The sequence below is a fragment of the Podarcis tiliguerta genome (assembly GCF_965153285.1).
Source record: "Podarcis tiliguerta genome assembly, chromosome: 4".
NCBI lineage: Eukaryota > Metazoa > Chordata > Lepidosauria > Squamata > Lacertidae > Podarcis > Podarcis tiliguerta.
Window position 1 is genome coordinate 63,431,580 of NC_139537.1, and position 20,343 is coordinate 63,451,922.

Consider the following 20,343-nt stretch of genomic DNA (forward strand, 5'->3'; position numbering starts at 1 on the left):
TGGTTGCATGAGTTAACGCATTAATAAAATGCAAATAAGGACGCTTGTAAAATTGGTAGCAGCTGATTCATCCATTACAGATTGGCCCTGATATGTGCAAATAATTGCTCATTCAACTGTTCTATTTGTGTGAGCAATCGGCTGCCCAAGAAGCATGTGGGCATGGAGGATGCCAACAGAACCCTTTGATAGCAGGAAAGCTGCCACACAGGATGGTGGCCCAAATCTCTAGCATAACCCACATTTCTCTCAGCCACCTAATCTAAATTTGGAGTCTTTGAAAGAAAATGCTGCTCAACTACTGCATTCATATAAAAAGAGTGTGGTAATTCTCTGTAACCAAGTGATTGGAAGGAAAATATTTATTTATTTTGCACTGGTCTAGAAAACTAGTTACACACATACACATACCCCAACCACATAAAATTACATAATGCCAAGATTCTGCTTCTCTTTGAATCTTTTCCATCACCCCACGCCTCTGAAAACAAATCTCTTTCACTTCTAGTTATGTATGTTCTTTTCAGCCAAGGGCCCCATTAAGTAATGTAACCCATATGCTTCTAACAACTCCAGTTGATCTACTTGAGCAACAGCAAAGTTGAATTACAATCTCCAACTAGTATTTATAATATTTTGACCACTTTAAGGCAGGTTTTTATTGCAAGACATATAAGGTGAGAGAAAGGAATGGTGCTTAACCACAGCCAAAATACCAAGATTGTGTATGTAATTTTTTTTGTAAAAAAAGATTGAATTATTTGATACAGAATGTTAATCTCTCCCAAACTGCAAGTGTATAGGGAATAAGTGTTTAACAGGCAGCAGTGCTTATATTTTTTTAAAGGAGGAATCTTACCGTTGTTAGCCCAATCCGTACCCAAATCAATTCTACGCTTACAATTTAAAGGTGTACCTGTTCTTGAAGCCTGAAGTCTATGTAGCTTGATTTGAGTTGAGCATTTGTTTCAGCATTTGTGCCAGGATGAGAAACCTGCAGCACAGGACAAACTTTTAGTTTGGTGGCATATATTAGGTGGCAAGAATGTCCAGAATAATATTAATTAATTAGAGAAAATCTAGCCAACTCTACATCATATGATCCCAGGGTGGTTTATGACACAATAAAAAAAGTAAAACACTAGAATGAATCCAATTTGCCACAACTTATAAAAACAGGCAAAAATACAACATATCCTTAAGCATCATGGTCACCTCACTTGTGAGTGATGGAATTCTGAATGCAGTTTTAAGGCAGAAAACGGAGCTAAAATGATAAAACTAGAGAACTAGAACTTGCAGATCAAAAATCTACTCCGCAAAGTGAACAACTTGTACTACATTATATCACATTCAAAAGAACCTGCACAAGTTTATCACTGAGTTGATCTAAATCCCAAACTCCATCCACACTACAAAACAAAATCCGGGTCAAGTAAGCCAAGAAGCTACTCTGAAGCCTGCTGTGATGCCATGCCTGCTTTCTGCAGGGATCAGCTGAACTACTACTTGGTTGTGCAGGTGATCCAACAGGCCTGATATTATCATCTATCATTTGACAGGGGATAACTCCAAGCCTGCTTTCTGGAGGAATAGGCTGTATGACTGAATTCTCTGGCTGCACAGCTAATTCCTGAAGAAAGCAGGTTCCGAGTTGCCACCTACTTGGGTGGCGACTCAAAGGCCACTGTCGTTTCCTATGCCCTGCTTCCCAACAAGCTAGCTCCAACACTGACTGTAAGCCTCTCATGCCAATGCATAGTTGGGGATGTACTTTAAGGCTCCTGGTTATTCACTGGCAGCTGTGTCTCTACCTGCCTCACACCTGGCGTCATGTATGATGTCAGTGTGCAGCAGGCGGGATGGTTTGGGGGAAATGGTCCCAAGGCCCAAATTGAGACCTGTGCCAGGAAACATTGCTCTTTGCCTTTCTGGAGACTCTGCCAATGGCCACTGCTCCTTTTAAAGACAACACTAAACCCAATATTCTCATGCTGAAGTTTTATACGTACCTGTGTTACAAAAGGCCGAGGAGGTAGAGCAGGTGGTGGCGGTGGTAGCCAACCCGCCCGAACTGCAGAAACGAAAACACAAAACAGAAGGAGATAAACAAATGAATGAACGCAAGCTAGAACTAAACAAATCTATTAGCACTATTTGATTTTCTAAAAACTCAGGTCAATTTAAGAAAACACACTTCAAGTGAACCTATCACCACTATCTTCTATGACCTCACAGAGACATCTCTATTCAGAATAAACATGACAAATACCGTCAATGCCGATGCAATTAACAAATTTCAGTGAAAGATACAGAGCTCGGTACATGAGAGTTAAACTCCCCTTGAGTTTTCTGTTCTTTGTCACAAACACTCTTGCCTTTAAAAAGTGAAGCAATATTCTAACATGGACATTAGAGAGCATTCAAAATAAAATGCGATGATGTGAAAAAGTGGAGTTGTACAGAAAACATCTGTGCATGGAATTAGATGTTCTGGCACTTGGATGAGCTAGTTGTAGCTTTTAAATATTTTTGGCAGGAGCTGAAGAGGGAAGAGACCAAACAAGTCAGTTTAGGGCTTTATGGTAACATAATATAATTCAGTCTTCTACTCTGAGCCAGAAATCTGAGATGCTAACACCCATGATGGGACCATCTATTATACTTCCCAATCTGGCTTCAGTTAAATCCATAAACCTTTAGAGGCCAGAACTGCAGAGAAGACGAGGCTTTGTGAAGCAATTATAATGACACATAGATTATACGTACACATGAAGCACGACTGAAGAATCTCTTGATAGTTAACCTTCTAGCAACCCCTTATAACTGCTGATCCTTTTTAGCAAACACAATTTGAAAAGATACTTAGCAACCTCTTTTGTGTTTGTTATTTGGACATTTAAAATTCTAGCACTAAAGTCACACCACGAGAATGCTACATAGATAAATGTATCCTAAGCTATGTATCTTATTGCACATGCATTTTTTTAAGTATACCAAATCTTAACCATGTTCTCATTTTTAAACTTATTTGGGCAGGAATATTTATAAAGCATATGGGAATAATAGAGACTTATGCATTTTAAGATTTATAGGAAAATAGTGAATGCTGGCCAAGGGTATGTGTAACAAACAAAGAAAAGGAATAAATGAGAATATTGAAGTCTGTTAATGTCTGGTGACATGCTGAAACCCAAACACCAAGGTAGTGAGCTATTAGAATTCAGGTAACGTTAACCATAAAACCCACAAACACATCTGTAGGATGAAAAAAAGTCAAACTGCAGTCATCAAATGTAAGAAAAAACATGTATTATGTTAATGATATTTCCCCCTCCCCATTTAGCCAGTTTTTATTTTAATTTATCTAAAATATTTATATCTCACTTTTCCACATGTGTGTTTAAGGCCGCTCATGTTTTTGGAGTGAAAAATCATATGAATGTTCAAACCAAAGGTTATGGCGAGAAATGTGTTCTCTGCTTAAGGTTACGGAAAAGAACAGTCCAGCTGGATCAGGCCAAATGCCCATCCAGTCCAACATCCTTTTCTCACAGCTTGATACCTATGAATAGCCTGCACACAGGCTTCAATTAATGTATATATAGGAATCATTTTTCTGTTTAGCATTCCCATGACATTACCTTAATACTAGAATTTTAAATGTTGAAACAACAAACACTAGAATTTAAATATTGCAACAGCAAATGCTAGAATTTTAAATGTTGAAATAACAAACACAAAAGGTTACTCAGTTCTGAAAGAGACTTCAGAATGGCATCATTCATTCATTCATTCATTTCATATACCACCCTTTGTTTGTAGATCTCAAGGCAGTTCACAGCATAAAAATACAAGATAAAAACACAAAATGCATAATAAAAACAAAACAAGCCAATAACCCCCCCCTCCTCCCACAAACACAATTAAAAGTATGTAAGATGTTAGTCAACCAAAAAGGCCTGGTTGAAGAGGAAGATTTTCACGTGGCACCTAAAGGTGTATCATGAAGGTGCAGATGAACTGCCAGGCAAACTCAATACTTGTTCAAGCTCAAGGGTATCCCATCGGCCAGTTTTAAGTACAGTGGCACCTCCAGTTACAAATGTCTCAGGTTACAAACGCTTCAGGTTACAAACTCCCCTAACTTGTAAGAGTTACCTTGAGTTAAGAACTTTGCCCCAGGATGAGAACGGAAATCGTGTGCTGGCAGCGCAGCAGCAGCAAGAGGCCCCATTAGCGAAAGCACACCTCTAGTTAAGAACAGTTTCAGGTTAAGAACAGACCTCCAGAACGAATTCAATTTGTAACTAGAGGTACCACTGTACATAAAACATTTAACTTGTTTCTGCAGAACATCAACCTAGATACAACTTAGAATTTTCCAAGTGCACTACGAGGCAACCTTAGACGTCTCCAGTTAAAATAAACTCAGTCGCTGATTCTTAGGGAATGGTCAGTGGGGTTTAGATTTCAACATTTGGAACTTTGTGCTACAAAGTTTGGATTGCTTTTCATATGAAAAGAGGCATTTTTGTAGCATTTCCAGCTTGAGAGACCGACATAACCATGCAATTAGCAATTGGGTGGATAGCTTCTTAATAGTAAATAACTTGCTTACTTATCCCAGTGAAAGTATCAAATGTGACTGCCCTAATTCAGGGTTTCTTGTATAAGATTTTTAAATTAAACTGATGGCTATGCAAGAAAGTAGATTTGCCCCTGAATTTCACTTCTGTGTTTCTTGTATCCCTTAAAGTGCATGCTTAGACCCCCTACTAAATAGTTCCTCCCCCCCCAGAGTTGCAAGGGTTGTACATATTTGGGAATGACTGTTTTCACATTTTAATCTTTCCTCTATAGGAAAGCCTTCCCGATAATTCTTCACACTATTATCCAATTACTCCTGATACCAATTCCCCACCGATAAAACCATTTTCTTACACATCACCACCCTTCTCTGCTGGAAAACCTTATTCCCACCCTTCTCTACACGCAGGTGGAACTGACAGCCACTAAGGAAAGCCATTTAAATTTCACTGCCAGCCTGATGTCGGTGGTGATGTTTATTTCTTTCAAAAGGTTGTGTGTATGTTCCTCCTCATGCATACTGAGGATTCCACAGATTAGTACTTTTATTAATACTTGTTTTATCTTTTGATGTTGCCTTTTATTTTGTATTGTGTATATTTTACAATTGTCAGTTGCTTTGAGATATTTTCTGCAGAAAGTGGAGGATAAATACAATAAATAATAATGCAGGGTACAGGACAGCAGTCCCCACACAGGGACTCCTCTCCAGAGCATATCTGCCAGATATCTGCACAGGCCTAGCCCAGGTGCATGTTGCCAGGACAGAAGTGTGTGGCCCTAATCATCATGTGAACCTTCTTCATGTATGTATTGTATGAAAGGGTCTTATATGCATCAGATATTCATTACAGACACCATGGGAAAACAGGCGTGATCAGCCTTCTCTTTGTAGCACCCTTGTATTTAATTTGTCAACTGGGAAAATTATTTGTTTATTAAATTTGTATCCCACCCTTTCTCCCAAAGGAGCCCAGGGTGGCAAACACAAAAGTGATAAAACAAAAAACAAAAATAAAGAACAATTTAAGGACATACATAAAGCACTTAAAAACGTGTGGCCACCAATCACATAACAGGGCGCAATGATCAGAGCTGTGGAGAATGTCAGAAGAGCTCAGTAGGGGAAGCAGCATCACTATGGTCTCCTCTTACTTTATCACAGAAACAAAATTGTATTGGGTATACACTGGGTATACATATAGTTGTGGGTTATACCTGTATTTGGCTGGTGATTGGGAAGAAATGGGTGTGCTAAGAAAAAAAATCCAGCGTATATTGTGCACATAGCTGGAGGTGAAAGGTAACTCTTTAAACAGCAACATAGAAACCCTGCCAATCTTGACATAGCCAATCCCCAAATTCTTCTAGGTTGCATAAAGAGTGGAGTGGCAGAATATTTGATTAAAATAATAAAACTGGGTTCTAGTCCTGGAAAAGTTGGAGGCTACAGCATATGCAACCTGGGTATATATTGCAGTCATGTCATGTTATCCTTACAGCTAGACAAAAAGTCAAAGGATGTATCACACATCAGATATCTCTTACACAGAGTTTCCAGAGTAGACTTGAGTCCATGGAAATGTAAGTAATAATGATATGGGTTAGTCTTTAGGTGACACAAGATTATTTGTTGCAAAACAGACATTCCTGTGCTGGAATTCACAAAGCCCATGTGTAGAGGAACATTTGGTCCTCCAGATGTTGCTGAACTACAACTCCCATCATCCCTGGCCATTATCCCACAGTTGCTGGGACTGATGGGAGTAATCACGAGTGTGTGTTAAGTCTGTGTTCATAAAATGTATATAGGTATATAGGTCAGGAAGTTCCCCAGATCTTCCCAGTGTGCATATATAGACTGAAAGTGAAGCAACATCACAAATGAATCCATCATGTTGCAATCTAAAAACAGGTTTCATAATCAGTCCTGCATTCTTTCAGTGAAGGTGCTCTGAAATGCATTTAGCAGCACCTAAATGAGAAACTAGTTACTTTGAACTATGTGTTGCCAATAATCCATAGTTTTTCTTTATATCTTGAATTCAATTTCTTCTGAAAACTCCATTTTTGACCACAACAGGATTACAAAAAGTCTTCATTTGCTGTCCTTTTATTAAACTTGCTGTAAAGCCACTGCAAATATTTATTGTGTGTTCATGCCCTGACCCTTAACACTGCCATCTGTGGGGTCAGGTAAATCCCCAAGGAGAAATAGCAAATAGGAAATAATAAACTGGGGCTTCTTCCAAGCAAGGGTTTCACGTGCAGTATCTTTTCAGCACCGCCAAAGGTACAGAATGCAGTTCATTTCAGAACATTAAGCTGTTTCTCTCACAACAGGATATATATATATATATATATATATATGCGCTACATCTTGTTCAGCTTAGGAAAATATGCTGTATCTGGGCATTCAGCATTCTAGGCAAGCAAAATGCTCAGACCAGGCATGTTTGACCCAGTTTCCTGCTTTTTTTTAATCCTAAAATTCTAACTTAAGCTATTCATGAAATATTCATAAAATCCTGCTGTTTCAGAATATCTCTGACCTGTTTGAAAGTAGTATGCTTATGTGAGCACTATTCCCAGGCACAATCCAGAGTTCTTAGAACAGAGCATCAGCAAAAATCTCTTCCGAAGCAGGACAGCAGTGTGTGTGTGTGTGTGTGTGTGTATGAGTCAGAGAGAAAGAAAGCAAATATGCACATGCATGTGAATGTATTTCTATATATTATAATATATGTGCAGTAGACAAGCAAGTATAGTGGCATGCTAGATTTGTCACTGTTGGGTTCTGCTTGTTAGAGACAGTAATGGCATGTGTGCATGCATTTAGGAACTGAACTCATTCTCAACTGAATAAAATCTGAAAGTCAAACTCTAAAAATATTCAGAACAGAGGCTATGGCTTTCAATTTTTATGCAAATGAAAATACATCCCAAACAATGCAGATTGTACATTTTGTTTTATGGAGAAACTACTGTATTAGAGGAAGGGACGTGGGTGGCGCTGTGGGTAAAAGCCTCAGCGCCTAGGACTTGCCAATCGAAAGGTCGGCGGTTCGAATCCCCACGGCGGGGTGCGCTCCCGTTGCTCGGTCCCAGCGCCTGCCAACCTAGCAGTTCGAAAGCACCCTCGGGTGCAAGTAGATAAATAGGGACTGCTTACTAGTGGAAGGTAAACGGCGTTCCGTGTGCTGCGCTGACTCGCCAGATGCAGCGATGTCACGCTGGCCACGTGACCCGGAAGTGTCTGTGGACAGCGCTGGCCCCCGGCCTCTTAAGCGAGATGGGCGCACAACCCTAGAGTCTGTCAAGACTGGCCCGTACGGGCAGGGGTACCTTTACCTTTACTGTATTAGAACTCTTGCTTGTTTATACTTGCTTGGGGCCACTTCCATGTGGATATCAAAGACGGGTATGTAATCCAGCGGCTTAAGTTCCACAAAAAAGATGTAATAAGCATAACAGACATTTCTGTTTCTATGAGAAGTGCCATGGAAGTAGGTGGACATCTTGAAGCATGCTAAATTTCTGGAAATGCTTGCTACATTTTTATGTAACTTCAGGGCTCTGTAGTCTAAGTGTAGTTAGCAATAAAAATTCCACAGTGCAGTATATAATAATCTTAAGTCCAAAGTGCTTTATATAAAGAACAGGAGGGGGAGAAGGGTCAAAAATGGAAAGAGCAATCGCGCAACACACCTGCAGCTGGTGCTAGAAAGTACTGATTCATAATTTCTATAAACAAGTTAAGATCTTCCTTTGATCTTACATAAATGCACACACTTAGAAACAATTCAGTTCAGCACTACACACAGAGAGAAGGGAGCACATCACAGCACATCCTGCCAATATAATCTAAACCCCATGGCCTTCATATCAAGATTGTGGAAAATAGATATTCAACAACAACCCAGAAACTGAGTCTGTTTTTTAAAATTATTATTTTTTGCATTTGGGGCTGTGAAGATCTCCAGGGGATTCCCTTAAAGGGACATGACTGCCCCTTTAAGAAGTTCCCAATGCAACTCTACAGGGCAACTCAGCCAGTACAGCCCATGACAGGGAGCTGCTGTTATCACCAAGGCCTAATGAAGAGCTCTTGGAGCTCATGGGCTTCAATAACCCTGAGAGGATAAAGGCTGGCTTGCTGGAGAAGGAAAGAGAGAGCCAGAGACCCAAGGAATCTCCATCTCTTGGCTTCCTCCCCTGGCAGCAGGGAGGTACAGGGGGCACTGATAAGAGGCTTCCCTTACCACTCCAAGCTGGGGAGAGGCTACTGTGAGACTGGGATACTGTGTGACCTTAGAATGCCCTAAGAAAATGCCAGCATAACTGCTGGAGCTACCATTGTTCAAATATAATAATAATAATAATAATAATAATAATAATAATAATAATAATAATAATTTATTATTTATACCCAACAAAAGATTAAAAATACATTAAAACATCAGTCATTTAAAACTTCCCTAAACAGGGCTGCCTTCAGATGTTCTTCTAAACGTCAGATAGTTGTTTATTTCTCAACATCTGCTGGGAGGGCGTTCCACAGGGCGAGTGCCACTACTGAGAAGGCCCTCTGCCTGGTTCCCTGTAACTTCGTTTCTCGTAGTGAGGGAACCGCCAGAAGGCCCTCGGCGCTGGACCTCAATGTCCGGGCTGAACGATGGGGGCCGCGACTGTTTAGGGCTTTAAGGTCAGCACCAACACTTTGAATTGTGCTCAGAAATGTAGAGGGAGACATTGTAAGAAAGCCAAAGAGTATTGGGAGATGATATACTCAGAATTAAAAAAGATGTTAAGGGGCTCGTTTCCCAAGAAACCAGAGATGTTCTTATTGGGTATAGTAGAGGGGGAAATACCCAAGAAAGTACTTAGTCTTTTCCTTTATGTAATAACAGCAGTGAGAATAATTTATGCCCCAAAGTGGAAGGACAAAAATAGATTGGCAGAATAAGCTAATAGGATACACAGAGCTAGCAATGTTGACTGAAAAGATAACAAATCAGGATGAGTCCAATATAAAAGCAGCGTGGGAATACTTTTGGGAATATTTAAAGAAATATAACAATCAGATAAACTTCCAAGTGGGATTAGATATATGAGCAGCAATTAAAAATAAGCAGAAGATGGGTGGCAATTAAGGAGATGCAGCTTAAGAAGGACTAAATAAGACCCCACAGAGGGATGTGTGTGGAAGTCAAGTGTGTGGAGTGTAAGATTAACGATAGCAATTGTATAATTGATGTACTAAGATATGTAAAATACATACCGTATTTTTCTGTTTATAAGATGCCCCCATGTATAAGACGCCCCTATTTTGGGGGACTCAGATTAAGAAAATGGGAGGAGATGTATAAGACGCTCCCTAATTTTTGACTTTTTTAAAGGGGAAAGACCTAGTCTTATACACGGAAAAATATGGTAATTATTAGTATTTTTTTTTAAAAAAAGCTTGCATTTCCCTGTCTTGTTTTCAATGGTGGCTCACATTTAAGCATATTCCTCCATGGACCAAGAAGCATTCAATGTGTCACTCCTTCAGGGGCTCTGCTAGGAAAGGGGCTATTAGATGAATATTAAACCCCAATATCTGCATGGAAACTTCCTGCAACAACCTTGGATTCTCGTGTTTATTATTTAATCTACACTTCTAGTACGTGAAATTACAAACTCCTTAATACTTGTTTAAATCAGGTCAATTTGAAAGGACACGATCTTTGTTAAAATTCCAGTATGCCAAGATTATCACTGAGGTACCCTTTCAATTTTGAATTACCCCTTCTGATTGGATAAAAACTGGTAAGGCAAAATATTTTGCTTCTCTTTCATCAATGCCAGTCTATAAGTAAGTTCCTGTATTCTACTGTTTAAAGCTCTGCTTTACTATTTTCTTCAAGCATCCAGCTCCAAATACATAGTTTGTGACTGTGTTAAAAATTAATTACCTAGCTCCAGATTCTGAAGCAGGAGTATACGGCTCTACTCATTTATTCAGGACTTGTACAAGTTTTTCAGGGGGGAAAGGTGCCCTTTCATCCACAGCCTGCTGTCATAAAGCAACTTGAATAGAATAGTACATTTAACATGAATAGGAATTCATGATTTACAGGTGGAACCTTTGTATGACTTTTCCCTGTAATTATAGAAGGCTAAGGAAAAACCCCAGATGCCTACTCAGTTCCTATTTCACATGCATTTGTGGGCTTTCTGAATAATACAACCCTAAATGCAGAGCTATATGACAGAAGACTACATAGCAATGTGTATAGGATCTAAATGCTCTGATTCTGCTTATATTTTGCATAACCCATTTAATTTATGTGGCTTCATCACAGTTTGATGAAGACTTAAATTATACTAAGCATGCATAGCCGGCAGAAGATTGTACCAGTATCTTAAATTTAAGCAATACCTTAAGTGTTCTGTGGGTGGGCTTTGTTGGTTTTTATCCAGCCATATAAAACTTGAAAGACTAGTCTGAGTTGCCACCTTTCTTAATTTAATGTACTGATCAGACTATTAAACACAGCATGATTAAAAGGAACACAGCATAGGAAATGCAGCATGAGGCAAATTGCTGGCACACACCAGCTCTTCTGTTAAGGAATTAAGCAGCCATTTGCACAGTCTGCAGCAGAAGGAGCAGTACAAAGCTGGCCAGGTGGAAGAAGTCCTGGAACCCGAAATGTTCAGTATGCAAAGCAGAGACACAGAAGGCAGCATGATGAATTGTTGAGAGATGCTTTTTTGGGTCACTGCATCATAATGAAAACATATCACAGTGCTGCGGTCTCCACTATTACCAAAGATAGTTGGATGTGTGTGCATCTATAAAATTATATATGCAAACATATAAATACACACATCAAACCTTTTGGATCATTTAGTCCAACCCCCTGCAATGAAGGAATCTTTCACTCAACATGGGGCTCAAACCCACAACCCTGAGATTGAGAGTCTCACGCTCTACTGGCTGAGTTATCCCTTAGGCAATATTCGTATGTATGTATAAGAAGAGACATACATTTAATAAATAAATCTCCATCAATGGATAGTAAGCAAACAATGAAAAAGAACCCCTCCGAAACAAAAATTGTATGATTGGTTTCTCAGATGATTACAAATGGACAAAATCTCCATACGATGGAGGCACAGATTTTTTTCCTAGCCAAAGTCACCACAAAGTCACCAGCAACTTTGCAAAATGATGGCACTGCTGAGGTGAGAGCAAGCTTAAAGACATAAATGATGACAGTTTTGCCAGGCATCTAAAGTGGCAGCTTTGGCTTCACTTGAAGTTTGACAGTCATCTAAAAAAATGTTTAATTTAAAAAACCCAAGCAGCTACCATGTGCTGTTTTCCAAGAGGAATATGCAAATAGCTAAGTAGTAATATATTAAACTTGGTCCATAAGCTACAGAATTTGCTTTATTTTTAACATAAAACTATTCTATTAGTTTTGAACCAAAGGAAGAGTCCCTCTTACTCATGAGCTTTAAACTGTGCTAACATGCAGTTGCGTTTTCTTAAGCCATATCTGGCATTGCACAACTGTCATATATAGTATTGCAGCCTATCAATTATCTGATAAATATATGCAAAAACCTGGGGTGTATCAAACACCAGTCAGGCCATAATATTTGGCTAGCATGCTGCATATAATCCAGGAGGAGAATATTTGACAAACTTGTCTGTTTACTAGAAGTTCTCTGGAAGCACTGGACATTTCAGAGCAAGGTTATATAAAGGAATGCACTGTTCAACCAGTATACATGAAGGGCTAAGCACTGGTTCACCAATGCAAGACATGACTTCATTTCCCATTTTTTGTAAACTGCTTTGAGGGTTTTTACAATCAAGCAGTTTATAACTTTTATAAACTTTTATACATCCATCCCCGACAGATGACTCCTCACCTGAGAAGAATCTGTCTTAGGGTGATTTAGAGCCCACAGAAGCTCAGGAATGGCTCACAACAACAGTCAAGGAAGAACCAGGAGAGCCTTTGGGTGAGACTGGCAGGCATACCACCCCCCAGAAAGGAAGCTCAGCTTCTGAAGCAGAGACAGAACCACCCCTGAAATCCTGGGAATGATGGCACCTCAAGAGGCAGACCAAGACCCGCACAGTCAAGTAGAATGCTTGAGTGCAGAAGAGGACTCCTCATAAGCTGTGACTTAGGACTCTTCCTTATGAGAAGGATTCTCTGTAGAAACTTCTAGGGGGCTGCAGATCTGCTGCTGGAACAACATCTTGCTACCAGCCCTGGGTCTTGTATCTGATCTTGGCCTTGGCTTACCTGCACCTTGGAATGCCCCTCGACTTGCCTCTTGCCTGAGCCCTTGCTGGAACCTCTGATTGCCTGGAATTGGACTTTGGGCTGCCTGTTGCTGCTGTCTATGCCCACAACAGCCTTGGTTGTTTGGAAGATCCCCTGGGACACGGCTGGGCAGGACACATTTCCTCATGACTCCCGGAAGAAGAGTAAGTCCAGCAACTCAACTGAGTGGCACTTTCAACTCGCACTGACAGTGAGTGAAAAGGAAGTTCTATATGTGCCGACCCATTGAATATTCAAATTGTCATCTGATGTTGCAACATCAAGAAATGAAGATGCATATGGGAAGCAGCTGTAAGTGCCTGTGCAAATAACTGGGAAATTGTTTGGCATGTAACTACTACAGTTGCCTTTAAAGCCTATTACAGTATTAACAACCATTAACCAGAAGAGCCCATAAATAAAGGGTTGCGAAACTTTACCTTGTGTGTTTTGCTGGAACATCCTATTGAGATCTAAGGAGGATGCTCTGGAATGTGATTTCTGTGGCCTTGGTGGGGGAGTTGGTGGTTCTCCCCCCTTTTTCATCGCATCTTCTATAGATGTGCTTGAATAAGATCTTGGGTAAAAAAGACAAGATTAAAAGGGGAAAGCTACTGGGGTTTTTATGCCTACTGCAAAGGTTGTAAAAAGCAAACACTGGAAGAATGTATTCATTAAATATGACATACCCCCTGACTTTATGTTTAGAGACGGTGCTTTACAGCCACATGGTGGAGCCAGCTTGAGTCCACTCCACAATAATATTTAATGTGAACTGTGTGTGTCATACAGACAGAATTCTGATTCGTATTAAGCATTATTGTGGTGTTACTGGAAAGGATGTAATTACCTACCATGTGAAACTTCTCTACCATATGAGGATTGTAACACCTCCTACAAACACACATAAATCATAGTACTGTGCCAGGATGTTCTTTGGGTAGAACTAGGATAAGCACCTCATAGTTATCTGGTGACTTGGCTCCTCGCCTTTAGCTATCATCAGCAGAAATCACACTTAAATGCACTTTATTTAAGGATAATATATGGTAAACCTATATATGGATGGAAATGTGTACATAAAACATCGGAAACAGGTCATTCCAGGGATTACATACTGAAGGCTTTTGAATATGGTACAGGCAGGTGTACACAACACATATAGTGTATGCAATTCTTTATAGTAGTGAGTCTTACATATAACTGACATTCTAAATACTGTTTAGAGATGGGTAGTTTTGGAAAACTCCTTAGTTGTATATATTACATTGCGAGACCAAGGCATGGAATGCTGCAGAGCTAGACTTTTTTGTTTTTAACCTAAGGGCCACATTCCCTCATGAACAAACTTCTGGGGCCTTAATCCTAGGCTGGGCCAGACGCAAAAAGTGAGGAGCAACTGTTGTGACTCTTACCTTTGTACAACAGGCCCATGCAAGGGGGTGGGGGAGCAACTGGGTACCCTTGCCCGGGGCCTCGGAGGCCAAAGCAAAAAAGTTAGGGACAAGCTGGGGGTTTTGTTTGAGTTTATTATTTATTAAATTTGTATACCGCCCTACACACAGGTCTCAGGGAGGTTCACAAGATAAAATCACAAAGACTCTCCTCCCTGAAAGAGAGGGGAGTGGTTGTGGTCGGGAGCCCGGGCTCCGCCCCTAGCAGGGGGCCTCCGCCCCCTGCTCACCTGGCCCACCTGGCTGGCGCCCGCCCACCAGCTGGCACCCAATCAGGTGCCGCTGGGGGGCGTAACCAGCGGACTTTAAATACAGGCGCCAGCCCTCTCCCCGGCCTCTTTCCTGCTTCGTCTTGCCTCCTCGTCTCGCCGCGGATCACCCACCCGCCACTCCCTTTAGCTTAGGTTCTTGGCCTTGCTATGGACCTTAGGTTGGTCGCCCTGGTTAGGCGGGGGGCCTGGTAGGAGTTTTTCCACATGGCATTAGGCCATGGGGTTTTTTTCACCTACCTCGTAGCAATCGTCACAACTTTCATGGTATTGGTGGGTAGGTTAGGCATTGGATTATTGCGGTATGGTGTGTTGGAAGGCTAGGTGTGGCCATCGCCTAAGCCTTCAATTTTGGGTATTCCGTTAAAGGAATCCGGCGGTCGTGTATTCCGTCCGATGCCTGCTTGGCGGGAGGCCATGGCACGACCCCCGGTGACGTCAGTGGAGAGCCTATAGTTGTATTATCATCAACAGGCTCCGCCCACTGGTGATTCAACCCCTGTGGTGGACATCCAATGCCTAAGCCAATACCTTTTCACTGCTGTAACCAATAAAGTTGTGGCCTTTTCCATGCCCATAAACCATAATCACGTGTCCCTGTGTGTTCATTTCCACCGCGCGGGGGTCGGGCCCTCGAACCACAATATATGGTTGCAAATGAGGCACAGGGAAGTCTTGGGGATTTGCAGAACTCTACACATAGGTCTTTGGATCTAAGCCAATAACTGTTTTCAGTGCTGACTAGAATATAGTTGATGTTTGTTACCGTTTCATTAAAAATGGAAACAAAACACTAAGATCATTATGAATTTTCATGAGGGTTCTTAAACACTGCAGAGTTACACATGCTTAAACTTCTGCTTTAGGCATGCCTAAATCTGAGTTTTGGCCACATGACCTGGAAGCTGTACGCCGGCTCCCTCGGCCAATAAAGCGAGATGAGAGCCGCAACCCCAGAGTCGGTCACAACTGCACCTAATGGTCAGGGGTCCCTTTACCTTTAAATCTGAGTTAGATTTAAGCATCATTGTGAGCCTTTACCCAACCAATTAGATTTACATCTACTTTGCTCAATTCAAACCATTTCACTTCATCTAGATAAATTCCCCTACCTGTATCTGTCTTTTTCACTGCCAAGGGATTCAGATGGATTCCCTGAACGTTTTCTAACAGGAATTTCCATTATTTTGCTCTGCACGATTAAAAAATCCATCTCTTCAATTTTAGTTCACTCTCCCATCATATGCGAATAGTTTATATATATTATGTGATTAAGCATACAAATGCACTAGCTATCACTTGTAGTTCTTACTTTTACCCTGCCAAGAATTGCTAACTGGTTAATGATTCATAGCAAGCAAGCCTCCATTTTTTATATAATGATGGTTTTTTTTCTTTGCAAGGGGGGAGGGGAAATCATCAAGTTATTTTCACACCTGGATGCATAGACTGCGAACCTGTAGAAGGCAGCAGGCAAGAACAGGTGCACACAGAAAGAAATGAATTATTATTTGTTCTTGCCTTTGCTTACCTGGATCTTGGTCTTGCTTTAAGTGTGTTAGATTCCTGAGCAACTGTAACAAAGGATCACTTGTTAGGAATATTTTCAGGAAGTCAGATCACCTAATTATCAGTGATGCTTCAAGATGAATCACTGTAAACATGTGCTGCCTATGAACAGCGCTACTGAGCACTTGAATATAAGGCATTTCACATTTTTAAAAAATCCTTGACTGTATTCTGAGGTCTGAACAAACAGACTGCATTTGAACAATCACCTCTCAGTGTATTAAGATGAGATATGAACAAGCTTTGTGCTCCCGCATGTGAGCTAAGAAACAAGAAGGGAAGATTTTGGTTAATCCAAACTGGAAACCTCTGCTTACTGACTTCCAAACAAGCCAAGTTACTAAGCCATGGTAAAAAGTTGGCTTGATAACCTGACTTGTTTGGAAGTCAGTAACCTTAGGTTCCCTGGTTCAGACATAATGAGAAACTATACTCTATTTATTTAGCAAAATGTATATACCACTTACTGGACAGAAAACCTGTTTGTTTGTTTGTTTGTTTGTTTGTTTGTTTGTTTGACACCCATCTGACTGGGTTTTCCCAGCCACTCTGAATGGACAGTTTGTTCCTGGCCCAATAAAACCATCATTTATTGAACTAAGATTTTTATGTCTGCACTGGGCCATTAGCAGTATGACACATGAACCTCTCATGTTACAGCAATAATATACAAATTGGCCTGTGCAGCTATATTCTATACCTTATTACACTGCTGCACCTGTTACAAGTTTTCATTGTATAACCACATAAAATTGCAGCCATGGGAGGAGAACTCGAAGATGGTTCAATTGGCCATGACAAGCAATGATCTACTGATTGTTCGAAAAACAAAGAACATAGAAAACTTACAGAACAGGAAGATACCTAAGATATACTATTTCTTCCTGAGATACTAACTTTTTATATACAGAGTGGTTTGGTTTTAACATGCAGGACCATTCAGACATATACATCTGCTTTCAAGTGGTACATTTTTCTGTATGTTTATATGAACTATAAGAAGGCAGTATTATACTAAACGAAAGTGACAGTTAATAAACTTCAGGAAGAGAAGTAGATTTTACTAAGTGGCTCATCACTTTAGATCATGTGTAAGTTCAGGACTTTTTGCTTAAGGAAGATGGGATAGTTATTAAGGTGCTCAGCGACCCAATTTTGCTAGGTGTGTTTTGGATTATTTCTTTTTTGAAACAGTTTTTAAAATGTAATAAGAGAGGTTTTATAGAGAGATCAAAATAAAGTATATCTTTTTCTAACAATGTGAGAAAAAACAAGTGCTATTAAATTCTAATGATTATGCATAAGATTGAAGTTTAAATGTAACAAGGAATAAGCTTCTTTTCATTTTTCTTCCTTCATTCACTAGACCAACAAATACACAAGTCTTACAAAAGCTTCTCTAATACTTCACACAGTGAAGAGGAAAAATATTCCAAGGTAGAGCCAATTAGTTATAACAGGCAGACAGCTATGTATGCACAAGATTCTGGTCAATACTTTATATATACTGGAAACCCTTGAAGCCATTTTCTTTATACTGCCGATAGCTAATAACCCAATAATAAATATATTTTATGCTGAAGCAAGCATAAATGCACCAATGTAAGTAAACTTAGAGATTCCACATTAAAACAAACCTGCTTCTGTGTTATATAGGAATTTTTCCATACCTGTTTTGACAGCCAAGTGCTGAGATGCTTTGACTTCCTTCTGTATTGTCTGGGAAGAAGCACTAACTTTCAGACCTTAGTAAAAACAAAAACCGGAATGTTACTTGTTATTAATTATTCCACATAGGAAAAAAGGTTATTCCAGTTACCACTTCTAACTCTTATTTGTCCCTATAAATGTCCTTGTCACACGCTAAGAAGAATTCAGCTCACACAGAGAGTTATCAGGACTATCTAAGACCAACGCTGAAGTTACATAATATAGATAAGCTTCAAGATACATTTAACTTCAATAATGTTTGTTGTTTCCTGCATAGACTTCCCAACAGTAAACGACCCTTATGAGTTTTTAGTTGAGATGTAAACCATTGGAAGCCCAGGATAAAGTATGCAGAAGCTTAGGAAAAACATTTAGTAGCTAAATGGATAAGAATAGTACATATATCATGCATAACTTTACCAGAGCTTAGCCTTAGTTCTTATAACATTACTATAATGTTGTTCCACAGATGGTTGTGTGAGAAATCAATACTGTCTGAGGCAGTTATGCAGAAGCATCAATCTTGATTACTAAATACAAGCACTGAGCTTTTTCAGTGGGTAAGAGGACGGAGGCGGGGGGGGGGAAGCCCTCATTGACAGGAGCCACATGCCTTGCCAAAGATGCCCAGTTTCGTTTCGTTTTCCTAACCAAGAGGAACTGTATAAATTATCCATTTCCAGCTGAAACCTAATTAATTAAAAGACAGCAGTTTGCTATTGTACCTTGTTTGTCATCATTAACTGTGTCCTGTGTCAGGGCAACTTTATCAGACATCTCTTCAAGTGAAGTCTCCTTATAAAAGAGAGGAAAAGTAAGCTTGTAATTTAAAAAAGAAAAAGAAACCGAGAAGGGCAACCTGCAAATCATTTTAGAGGTTACAGGCTGACAGAAACCTGTAGGTCTGGAGAGACCTCAGGAGAAGACCTTGGAAGAAGAGTACAATCAGGACAAATTTAATTTCCTATATTATATAATCTAGTTTTGAAGCTAAACTATGTGTCACAAAGCAAGCTGGTGGGTTGAATTTGAAAGGAAGTGAAACAGCAAAGGAATTGCTTCACAAATGTGATATAAACTGCAATTCTACATACAGTTATTCAGTAGTAAGTTCCATTGTGTTCAGTGACTTATTTACAAGAAACTGTGTTCCATATTGCAGTCAAAGTCTTATTTTCTTCTTTTACTACATCTAACACGGTACATTGCAGCAAGAGTCCACAGTGAAAACCTGAAACTTATGCTTGCAACCCAACAATCACATGATGACTGCCTTGTAATCACAATCAGCCTGTTGGTTCATCTCATATTTCAATCATTTTTCAGGGTCATGTGAACAGGTCCTATTGTATGAGAATTGTCCAAATGCAATTTGTTAACAGGTTATAGTTCCAGCATTGTATTTGCCAGGAAATTATCTAATGAAGTAAGCTGTCTTTCTCCTACTATTCCACAGTCATCTTTTTAAAATGCACATGCAGTAATACTTTTCCAGCAAGGATACAAAAGGGTATATAAGTAAAATTAAAACTGAGGGAGGTTACTGTTTTTTTCTGTTTGTTCGTTTGTTTTTGGTGTGCTATATCTTTTGTGTTTTCATTTTGTACTTTTATGCTGTAAATTACCCTGTGGATCTTTGGACGAAGGGCTGTTTATAAATTTAATTAATAAATAAATGCAATTCTACACAGCGACTAATGCAACAAATATAAAGAAATGGTCACCAACTGGGTCAGTGGAAGTTGCCTCAAAGAGAATCAATGGTTCCGAGTTGCTTGGATCTTCGCGAACAGTTTCAAGCTGGTTATTTTTAAAATTGAGGGATAAAATAAATGAGAGAGAGAAGCACAGATCATCCTCTGTAGTGTGAAAAAGCACATCAATATAAATTCTAAGACTAGAAGCTTTCACAAACAGTTATATAGCAGTGACAATTGAATAATTCTTGTTCAGTTATGAAAGAAACTTTTAACAACAAATCTATTGCTGAAGCCAGGGAACCAAAGTTTCCCAGTCTCGTATTTATTGTAGCTTATAGTGAGAAATTGTTTCTAGAGTAAGAATAAAATTATGTATGGGCAGGCCATATATAGGTGGCATAAAGAATTGAAACATGGCCTCATACTAGAATTGAAGCTCCACCCTCATACTGAAGCTCAACCAGGTTGGGCATTGCCTGTGCGAATATTAGGGGCTCATTGGCAGCTCTATACTACTGGCTGTCCAAAGTCTGGCGTTGACCTTGTCTTTCTGGGTTTCTCCTTGTTATCTGTACTATCACTCAACACATTCTACAGCTCATCCCAGATGTGGGGAACCTTTGGCCCTCATCTCTGGTCATCAAATATGCTTGCTTTGGCTGATGGTAGTTGTAGTTCAGCAACATCCGGTGCACCAAAGGTTGCCCACACTACACGT

General features: G+C 39.9%; 1 protein-coding gene across 1 annotated transcript in view; it reads right to left on the reverse strand.

Moving 5' to 3' along the window:
• REPS2 (RALBP1 associated Eps domain containing 2) overlaps positions 1 to 20,343 on the reverse strand; it is a 75,539-nt gene that overhangs the window by 22,085 nt on the left and 33,111 nt on the right. Inside the window, exons 10-16 of the mRNA XM_083439432.1 lie at positions 19,654 to 19,725; positions 18,651 to 18,720; positions 17,886 to 17,960; positions 16,178 to 16,220; positions 13,364 to 13,500; positions 2,013 to 2,074; positions 917 to 994 (exon numbers count right to left, since the gene is read on the reverse strand). Coding sequence (XP_083295558.1) covers positions 917 to 994; positions 2,013 to 2,074; positions 13,364 to 13,500; positions 16,178 to 16,220; positions 17,886 to 17,960; positions 18,651 to 18,720; positions 19,654 to 19,725 — 537 coding nt within the window. The remainder of the gene's footprint in view (positions 1 to 916; positions 995 to 2,012; positions 2,075 to 13,363; positions 13,501 to 16,177; positions 16,221 to 17,885; positions 17,961 to 18,650; positions 18,721 to 19,653; positions 19,726 to 20,343) is intronic.